General features: G+C 44.5%; 1 protein-coding gene across 1 annotated transcript; it reads right to left on the reverse strand.

The window, feature by feature from the left end:
• Positions 1-4,462: 4,462 nt before the first annotated feature.
• cryaa (crystallin, alpha A) lies at positions 4,463-10,337 on the reverse strand. The gene is made up of 3 exons (XM_064326569.1): positions 10,001-10,337; positions 8,353-8,475; positions 4,463-5,288 (listed from the first exon to the last, which is right to left on the reverse strand). Exons 1-3 carry the CDS (start codon positions 10,196-10,198, stop codon positions 5,076-5,078), a joined length of 534 nt encoding a protein of 177 aa, XP_064182639.1. The 5' UTR covers positions 10,199-10,337; the 3' UTR covers positions 4,463-5,075.
• Positions 10,338-10,440: the final 103 nt, after the last annotated feature.

Genomic DNA, 10,440 nt, shown 5'->3' on the forward strand with positions numbered 1-10,440 from the left:
ATGCTCAAAGTCCAGACCGTCAGCGTTAATTTGAAGGTACTTACATCCAAATCGGGTGAACGGTGTAGGAATTACAGCACTTTTTATATGTGGTCCCCCCATTTTTAAAGGACCAAAGGTAATCGGACAATTGGCTGCTCAGCTGTTCCATGGCCAGGTGTGTTTTATTCCCTCATTATTTCATTTACAAGTAAGCAGATAAAGGGTCTAGAATTGATTTCAAGCTTGGCATTTGCATTTGGAATCTATTGCTGTTATCTCTCAATATGAAGTCCAAAGAGCTGTCACTGTCGGTGAAACAAGCCATCATTAGGCTGAAAAAAAACCCATCAGAGAGATAGCAAAAACATTAGGTGTGGCCAATCAACTATTTGGTACATTCTTAAAAAGAAAGAACGCACTGGTGAGCTCAGGAACACTAAAAGGCCTGGAAGACCACGAAAAACAACTGTGGTGGATGACAGAAGAATACTTTGTATTACTCTAGTAAGAATACTCTAGTGAAGAAAAACCCCTTCACAACAGTTGGCCAGATCAAGAACACCCTCCAGGAGGTAGGCGTATCTGTGTCAAAGTCAATAATCAAGAGAACACTTCACCAGAGTAAATACAGAGGGTTAACCACAAAATGTAAACAATTGGTAAGTCTCAAAAACAGGAAGACCAGATTAGAGTTTGCCAAAACACATCTAAAAAGCCTGTACAGTTCTGGAACAACATCCTATGGACAGATGAGACAAAGGTCAACTTGTACCAGAATGATGGGAAGAGAAGAGTATGGAGAAGGGAAGGAAGTGCTCATTAAACAAAGCATACCACCTCATCTGTGAAGCATGGTGGAGGTAGTGTTATGGCGTGGGCATGTATGGCTGCCACTGGAACTGGTTCCCTTGTATTTACTGATGATGTGACTGCTGAAAAAAGCAGCAGGATGAATTCTGAAGTGTATAGGGCTGTATTATCTGCTCAGATTCAGCCAAATGCTTCAAAACTCATTGGACGGTGCTTCACAGTGCAGATGGACATGACCCAAAGCATACTGCGAAAGCAACCGAAGACTTTTTAAGGCAAAGAAGTGGAATGTTCAGCAATAGCCAAGTCAATCACCTGACCTAAATCCAAATGAGCATGCATTTCAATTGCTGAAGGCAAAACTGAAGGCAAAACGCCCCAAGAACAAGCAGGAACTGAAGACAGCTGCAGTAGAGGCCTGGCAGAGCATCACCAGGGAAGAAACCCAGCATCTGATGATGTCTATGGGTTCAAGACTTCAGGCAGTCATTGACTGCAAAGGATTAAAGTGTTAAAAATGACAATTTAATTTATGATTATGTTAGTTTGTCCAATTACTTTTGAATATTTTTGACAAAACCCTTAATTAAAGCCGAAAGTCTATACTTAAATCACGTCTTGATTGTTTCATTCCAAATCCATTGTGGTGGCGTACAGAGCCTAAATTATGAAAATTATGTCACTGTCCAAATACTCATGGACCTGACTGTACTGTCTTCGTACTAGTCTTCGGCAGTCAATAGTCACTGACATCCATGCCTGCCTCCTGAAGTGCGTTTCTGATCTGTTGGGCAGGTGTTTGAGGGTTGTTCTTCATTATGGTGTGAATTCTTTGGTCATCAATTGTAAAGCTCTTCCTACCAGGCTCTTTGCAATTGCTCAAGAGCTTACCATTACTCTCCTTTGTATTAATGACATTCCAAACAGTTAATCTTGTGAGCCAAAGGTTTGGCCTCTCTGGCTGTATTTTCTTATTTCTCAGCCTCAGACTTTCATTGGCACAACTCTGGTCCTCATATTGACAAACACTGATAGGTAATTAACAGACAGAAACAAAAGTCTATTATCAAGACTAGATATTGTAAGCCCTCTTATACCTGCACCAAGGAAGCAAATGAATATACCTGACTCATCAGGAAACAACTGTGAAGCCTTTTGTCTCAAACATTATGGTGCCTAGTGGAACTATATACAAAAACTTCTGTCATTTCTATGTGGCAAAACCAAAATGTAAAAAATACCCTTTAATAAAATCTGAGAATCTGCACTTTAACCACATGAAAATTGTTTGATTGATTACAAATCTAAAATTGTGGAGTACAGCACCAAATGGAGAACAAAAATATCTTTGTCCCAAACATTATGGATCTCACTGCATGTATGTGCATGTGTATGTGTTTGAAAGAATTATTTTATGTAGGTATGCATGAGCTTGCTTGTGTAAAATAAGCTCTTATTTTCTGATATAAATGTTCATAGCCTGCTTTTTATCATTTGACATCATACAAGTATCAGAAAAGGCTAATTACTCTTTCCCAATTTCCAGTATCAGAACTGGAGGCGGAGGAAAAACTCTCCCAGCTCAAATGAGACTCGGCTTGTTTCTCTTGGAGGAGGAAATGGGAGTCGTGCTTGTTTTAACGTGTCCCTGTACTTGGAAACGGGGTCGAAAAGGGGAGGAAGCGCCGGGTGTGTCACTGAGTTCCACTCGGGAGTCGAGGCCACAGTCTCAGGCAATAATAGCGGAATACCACTACGCGCTGAATTGTAAAACGGGAAACAGATGCACGTACCAGTACATTTCATACACGTGTATGAAAAAGGAAGACAGACCGACCTGACAGATCTGTCACAGGAGAGTCTGTAAGCTCATCTCTGCGCATCGTTTCCAGAGTCATTTTATCATCTGCTGTGCTCACAGTAAACGCGCATTCCTCATTGCGCAGAGAGAGAGAGAGAGAGAGAGAGAGAGAGAGAGAGAGAGCGCTCCTCTTCCCCGGCCCACCACACACGATGCATTACCCTTTGTCATTCCGCACCATTAGCTACTTCTCTCCCCAGGCTGAACAATGATGTCAAAACTGTCTTAACTCGAGCGTCACCAACTCGACTAGTTTATTAAGACAGACAGCTCATAACTGGACGAATTCCATAGTCATGCGTTTTTATGCAATCTGAGGGACATAAATGGGGAAGAAACAAATGCGGAATCACCAAAAAGCAATGCATTTTAAAGTGGGTCGCTGGAAGTTCTAACAATGGAATGAGGCCAGCACTTGCCACGCGTCTAAATGGAATGGCTTTAGATGTGACGTCAACATACAACTCGCCAATGAACGGTGAATTGTAGAACTTGCGAAAACTGTCCAGTTTGGCAAGATAGCTTTTGGCCCAGTCGGCTGAGTGAGGCCAGCAGACTGTGATATGTGATGACTGTAATCAGAGACAGGTGGAGGTGACTGAAGTGGTATGCAGCTTAATCGACGCTGCCACTCACCACATGCAAGGGAGAGAGAAGGTAAGATTCACTGTGCATTATAATAAACCTTCAGTATGATGTGACGCAAAGCTAATTTGCTGCCTGAAAAAGAACGTGAGGTCTGCAGGTTCCATGTTCGCTTCGTGATGTGTTCGGGGAGTGTGAGTGATGGAGGGTTGAGTGATGGCCCAATTTGATTCCAGCCTATGTTTGTTTAGCGCAGTAATAAAGCATATTTTATGTCAGTCATGTGGACATAAGGAGCAGACCTGATTGATAATAGAGACCCAGGAACTTAGTGAAGTGGTTGTGACAGTCAATCATAGGAGGAGGGTGGGGGTAGATTGGGGGGCGGGGGGGGGGGGGGGGACCATGTCAACAGACCCAATTTCCCAATCGTTACAAGCCTCTGTTACAAGGGTCTCTGTCATGGGGCTGTCCGGATTATTCCCGTTAAGGGGGGTTTGGGGGGGGAGGTTCACACAGACAGCCACAGTGCAGTCACTGTTCAAAGATCATCAGAGATCAGCAGAGCCCTTGCATCTGTTCACTTTATCACTTAGTGGTGAGGACCTAACACAGGACTGAGCTCTGGAGTTGGCCCTTGTATGTGGAAACCTGGCTCAGTCAGTTACCCAATAATCTGGGTGTGTTCAGGCCAAGAACAGCAGACCCACCCCCCCACCCCCCATCCCAGGGTCATGGGCTGTTAGGCCAATGGATGTGGCTGGTCTCCGCATTCTCAGATTAGAATCTTGTCGGCTGGTTGGTTGGCGAAATTTCTGAGGAAGTGAAGCAAATGTTGAGGGTGTGGCTTGGCGGGGGGTAGGTAGCGAACAGTTAATTCCTTAAAATAAGTACATAAGTGGCAACATAATCAAATGGAATGCAGTGACATCATTGCTCAATAATCTTTTCTAGGGACATGTTGTTCCTCTTTTAAAAATATAATGTCATAAAATAACACCGCCCACACGCTCTCAGTGTGTGTGCATACACATAGATTATTCTAGGAGGGTTTATCATATCAAAACAGTAATTAAAAGCAGACCATAAAGACACAAACAGGCACACGCCCCTCACACACCTTAAATAGGGATTAACAGATACAAGGCATGATTGATGGATGTCATACAGCTAACACCCAGGCAAACAGAAAGAGGAAATAAGAACAAGGCAAGAATGTAGTCGGCCTTTTCATTAATTCTTTATTTAACTTCTTTTAGTAGGACTTCTCAAGCGCTGTGCCAGATATCAGTATCAGTGAGCCAAAAAATCTACAGGACAGGAAAGCTTGGCTGACAAAAAACGAAGAGAAAGGGTTTGAAAGAGTGGACACGGGAGTGGAAAAAGCCAGGTGGATGCGTGGTCCTGTTGATGGAACCTCTCTGGAATTCAAATCTTCGGGCTAAACAATCAAATGCGCTCAACACTGGACCCCATTCCTCTCCATCCATCCTCATAATCACAGATAATAATAATAATCATCATAATAATAATAATAATAATAATGTCAGTATTAATAATAGTTTACCTAGAAAAGCGGAGAATAGTCAACTGGACATGCACTGATACCTATGAGATGGCTCTTGGGGTTAGGAGGAGAGGGCGGCCATCTTGGGTGGTAGAGGGGGTTGCTGGGAGATGAAAGAGAATAAGGGGACTAGATACTCCACCTAACCCCCACCCCCCACCCACCCCATGATACCTTTCCTCAGATAGGTGCCTCTCCCCAAGCTGCCTCCCTCCCACCCCCTCCCCCCCCTCATACCCTCACTCTCGCCAGGCAGCGAGCCACACCTATTTAAGAGGAAGGCGGGGCGGGGTTGGCCTTGTCCTCACGGGTGACTGGGACATTGCGGTCACTGCGGTTGGAGTCCGTTCCCGTGGAGACCTTGGGTCCGCAGAAGGTCAGGAGGCCGTCGGAGGACAGCGTGCAGGTGACGGCCGACTGGTCCACACTCGAGGGCATGCGGTAACGGCGATGGAACTCACGGGAGATGTAGCCGTGGTCATCCTGAAGAGGAGGAGAAGAAGAAGGAGGAAGAAGAGGAGGGGCAGCAGTGGAAAGATGATGTCATGAGGAAGAGGGGGAAGTGAGGCAGGGCAAAAAAAGAACAGCAAGAATAACAAAGGTCAGGGTGCGGTCACTGTATCGTAGTCTCTTTCAAGAATAATGCCTGATCAAAGATGGTTTTTGAGGAAAAGTGATATTGATCTTTTCTGCCCAGAGACAATCTCCACACCATGTTATGAAACACCTGAAAGTCTTTCGGGCAATATAATGACTAAATTATTGAGTTTATAACCCAAAGACTGCAGGCTTGATTCTCAGGTAGGGGACTGCCATTGGATCGTTGAAATAGGTAGTTACCCTGAATTGCTTATATGTAAAGTATATATGTATATATAAGTATATATGTAAAACAAACAAAAAAAATAAAGTAACTCTGGATAAGATGTAAATGTAAAAAGTCCCAGACTTTTTACAGACAGGAGTTGTCGTTCTCAGAGGGGATTGCGAATTTAACTTTTTATTCTAACAGACATTTGTGTTTGGAAGCTGTGTCGAGTGGTGTCCTTCCCATAGTTGTGCCAGTATCTGTGCTGTTGCAGTGCTACTGATCAAAGGGTTTGTTTTGCCATTGTCATGCATGGCACATTAAAAGATGATATGAATGAACAAAGTCTTTTCTCTACAGGGTGTAAACCCGGTACTGCAGTTCATCAAGGCTACAGAGAAAAGAGGTTCAGGCCCCCAGTCAGTGGGTAGTCCCTCACAATGCCTGTCCAGAGTCAAACCCTGGCCTTTGATATAATTTGACACACCACAGCCAGGCAAATCTGGTTCTTGGCCCAAAAGATCAATGGCACAAGCCTGTGATTGGATAAAAAGGTTGCTTTGTGAAGGAGCAAAGGATTCTGGGAGGACAGTGTATGCAGTACCACTCTATGCGGAATTGACTTAACTCAAAAGTGCACATTGCTCACTGACTCAGGCTGGCGATGGTTAAGTTCATTGCATTGGCCCTGAGCAATGTGGAGCCACCTGATGTCACTTCCTGACATATTTAAGCCAAAACCTCATCGTGAAAATTTCCATGTGACTCAGGTGATTTTTTTGTACACTCCTGCCCCAGGGCACCTGGAAGCCTGAATGAGCAGCGTGACTGCTTTTCCGGCCAGGAACCTTTCATAAAAGCAAAACGGTTTGTCCACAGAATCAAGCAGAAGCACAAAGCAAATACTGCCTTCCCTTTTTCTCGCTCAGTCACAGAGGAGACTCAGTTCCCATTTCCCAGCAATGACAGCGCTTCAGTGCAAACCCCACAGCCTGTTCGCTCTAATCAGGAAATCGCCACCCCCCCCCCCCGTCTTCTAGCGCCCTCTAGTGACCATAAGACTCAAACACTGGAAAGTGCTTGTCAGCAACAGTAACAGTCACAGTAAAAGATGCGGTGATCAGCAAGGTGGGTTCCAAGTCTTTGCTATAATTTGAACACCATGCATTTTCAAGGGAGACACTGTGACTACAAGGCCACTGTTGCTCATTCTGTCTTAATGAGCGGGCCTCCCATTCTGACCCGTGTGACACTATGCCCAATAGCGCATTGCATGAGAGGAAAGACCCCTGTCATGGTGCCCCAGGCATCTAGCCGCAGCACGGTCCATGTTAACTGAGGGGGCCAGAGTGGCACAGGCAAACAAAATCGCCTTGTCCCGAAAAGCGGGGCGCTGCCACGGTCTTAAAATCTGCAGTATAGGGCATTACAATTGAAATCAGTTCATTCAAACCCTTGGTTTAACGGTTTGAATTCTATGCTATCTCACCTGTCACAAAAGAATTTTGTTTCAACTCTGGTAAAACCCCAACTACGTAAATGGGTTAAAGACGTGTTTCAGCCGATGGGAATAATAGCTTGCTGCTTGTGCTGATCTTGTGCCTGCGAAGGTGCCCTATCTCAGCGTTCGTGATGGTGGAGAGCTGCCTGGGGGGCTCAGACAGACAGTCTCGCACAGAATCCCTTCCCCGCAGTCAGCTGCTCCTGAGAGTGCACTAAACTTTCCGAGAGTTAGAAAGGTTAGTCGCAAACTTTCCCCCGGCCGCCGGCGGTACAACTGGGAATGTGTCCGTGACGCCAAGGAGACGTAAGAAAGATTTTAAAAAAAAATTATTTAAAAGCATTCTTCCCAGAAACTGTTCTCCAGTTAATCCCCAAGTTAAAAAAAAAAAAAAAAAACTGGTGCATGGTGTCCTCTGTTTCAGTTTATGTCATCATGTTAAGGGCACCCTTACAAAAAGCCATTAAACTGAAGTTCACTTTTATTGAGCATATTTAAATATAGTTCAGTTATTGAAGTGTACCTCTGTAATTTCGATAAACTTACATATTACAATTGTAAGTGTACTATTTTGATACTTATTGAGAAACCTGAACGCCTTGATGCTTTGGGGTTAGCATTATACGGGAGTTATATAGAGTGACATATTTCTGAGAGGGAGTATGCCATTCAATCGATCTAAACTGAAAAAGGGAACATACATAAGATGGAAGCTTATCTAGCATTGCATTGTAAATGAATATAAGGCAGTGGTATTCTCTTCTAGCTCCAAGTGAGGTCAAGCCTACTTACAATGTACAGTCGTCACCCCTAACAAACCTGAGTGCACTATGATACACTGCATCAAGTGGTTTGAGGGTACGGGCAGATGCACGCATGTGGATTATAGCAGCATAATTCAGTACACATAAAAGTTTTTTGAATGACTTCTAATCTAGAAGCCCTTATTAAGCAACTTTTGTTCCTGTAGAAAAAACCCAATTTATATTTCAGTTTTTTCATGAACAATTCACATGTGAATTGTTTGATTACAAATCTAAAATTGTTGAGTACAGAGGCAAATCAAGAAAAAATATATGCCTTGGACCCAAACATTATAGTGCTAACTTTATGTGCACTTATGCACCTACTAACCAACGTATATTTACATACATGTTTAACACACACATGAAAGCTTATATACTGTGCTCAGTCCCAGTGGGGTGAGGTGGTGTTGGGAGGGGGGGGGGGGGTCTCACCTGTCTCTCTCCATGTTTGCCCTGGATCTCAACATAGTCATCCACCACCTTGACACTGAGCTCATCGGGGGAAAAGTGCTTCACGTCCAGGTGAACAGTGAACTTGTCCCTGTCGGACCTCACCTGTGCAGAGGAAGAGGATGCCACAGCACGGATCAGAGGTGGGGCCACTCTTCACCTACCACCCCTCCCCCCACCCCCCTTTACTGTAGGCCCAAATGGAGGGCGCTATCAGCACAATTCATTGGTCTTCACAGAGGAAGAATGCATTGCCAAACTTTCCAGAAACCTTTGAGAGTGGACTTCAAGGCAGACCTCCACACCAGTGATTGACAAACTTGCATTGTTACTGATTTCGTAATTACCATAGACTCGGGCATCAAAACTCTGAAACTTCCCCTGAGCCTGTGAACCATCTGCCCCAATTTAACCATGAGTGTCAGTATCACATGCCCTGGAGCCTGACAATGAAACAATGACACAGAGTTAATGGCCTCATTTTTAAGCCTGCAACATAATAAGTAATGACGTGCTGGTTATTATGGTGATGATTGCTCTCCGTAACAGACTGGGTACCGATGACACTTAATTGTTGCCATTATAGACAGGGCTAGCAAAACCCTTTCTGTCTTTCTGAATCCCACTCCCGCAATCTGCCAGCACTGTATCTTTCTATCCGCCTACTCTCTGCTGTTTTTCTTTCAGTTTTTAAAGATAAAGAAGGTATGTGGGATAAGTAGTCAGCAGGCCACTATGCTGTGCTCATGTCTCTCCATGGGATTGTTTCGTTTGTACGTGTTTTATTGGCTCATTCGCTAGCGCACTGGCTATGTTACCGGTTGGCGGTCAGCCGCAAAGCACGCAAGCTTTCTTTGTGATAACACAAAGGATCAAACGACGGTTTTTGTTTTCAATGGAGATGGTATCCTAGAAACTGTGTGGAAAACAATGGCTTGTATTTACATGTAGATGACAAGAAAGCCATTTTCACAGTTGATCTGAAAAATTGATTATATGTCAAAATCTGCGGAGAGTTTGCTTGGGATATAACTGAGAAGTACTCCAGATATATTCCCTAAAATAAGATGTGCCTTGGGCATCTCAAAACGGCCTGACCAGTCACAGCCCATCCTCGTGGGACTACAGCTGCTTTCCGTGCTCATGGTAAAAGGCCGCAGTCAAGAACAGCAACATTCCAGGAAGAAGATGATTATGCTTGTTTTCCATGGGATCTCCATGAGCAAAGAACTGACTGAAGCTTATATGTCAAACCTCTCCCATCCCTGGACACAGTCTAAGGTGAAATTTAATACCAGCAACACAAACTTGACTGTTGTCACACTACTGTGTCCTCAGAACTGACCACTCAAGGCTTCCAAATCGCACAGACAGCTTTTAAAAACTTTATTGGTCAATACGGGTAAATGCAGAGCTCCTTAAGAGATGCAATACTGAATAATTGAAATTTATTGATGGGGACAAAACAAATTGCACAGTTTACTCTTATTAATGCAGCAAAAACAAAAAAGAGGCACAGTTCCAAAAGCACTTTACTGTGTAGCTCAAAGGCAAAAAAACAGCAAAAATATTGGCAAACTTCTTCCCCCTGAATGAACTCAAGTGTTTTGTTAATTCATTTTTTTGTTACCTCAGAGATGCCGGAGTTGGAGGATTCCAGAAAGTTCCGGAAGAGAGTCTGTCTGTAGTAAGGGCTGATGGTGGGGGCCATGTAGGGGAAGCAGTCATAATCGAACATGCCCTCCCCGAAGAACTGGTCGAAGAGGCGGGTGGGGTACAGGGGTCCCGGGCCGCGTCTGAACCAGGGGTGCTGGATCGCTATATCCATAGTGTCTGGCTGGGCTTGGACTTGGGGTTTGGGACAGAATTCAGGCTTGTGAGGAGTGAGCGAGTGAGCGAGAAGGAGAGCGTGGAAAGACGGAGGCAGCAGGATAGAAGATGAGCCCCGGTGGCGAGTGACCCACCACTCCCGCCGTCCTGTCTATATATACCTGTCCCACAGAAAGGGGGGCTTTAGCTCGGATCTCTCTGGAATGACATTATCTCATTGGTGCTGTCCGGGACCGTCAG

This window comes from Anguilla rostrata, chromosome 3, assembly GCF_018555375.3.
Source record: "Anguilla rostrata isolate EN2019 chromosome 3, ASM1855537v3, whole genome shotgun sequence".
NCBI classification, from domain to species: domain Eukaryota; kingdom Metazoa; phylum Chordata; class Actinopteri; order Anguilliformes; family Anguillidae; genus Anguilla; species Anguilla rostrata.

Bases quoted from the DNA above. Each gene is read 5' to 3' on its own strand.
- cryaa (XM_064326569.1), bottom strand. From the start codon at position 10,198: ATGGATATAGCGATCCAGCACCCCTGGTTCAGACGCGGCCCGGGACCC. The intron at 8,476-10,000 runs GTAACAAAAAAA...TCCTCTGCACAG, and splicing joins CCAACTCCGGCATCTCTGAG to GTGAGGTCCGACAGGGACAA. The intron at 5,289-8,352 runs GTGAGACCCCCC...CCTCCTCTTCAG, and splicing joins GCAAACATGGAGAGAGACAG to GATGACCACGGCTACATCTC.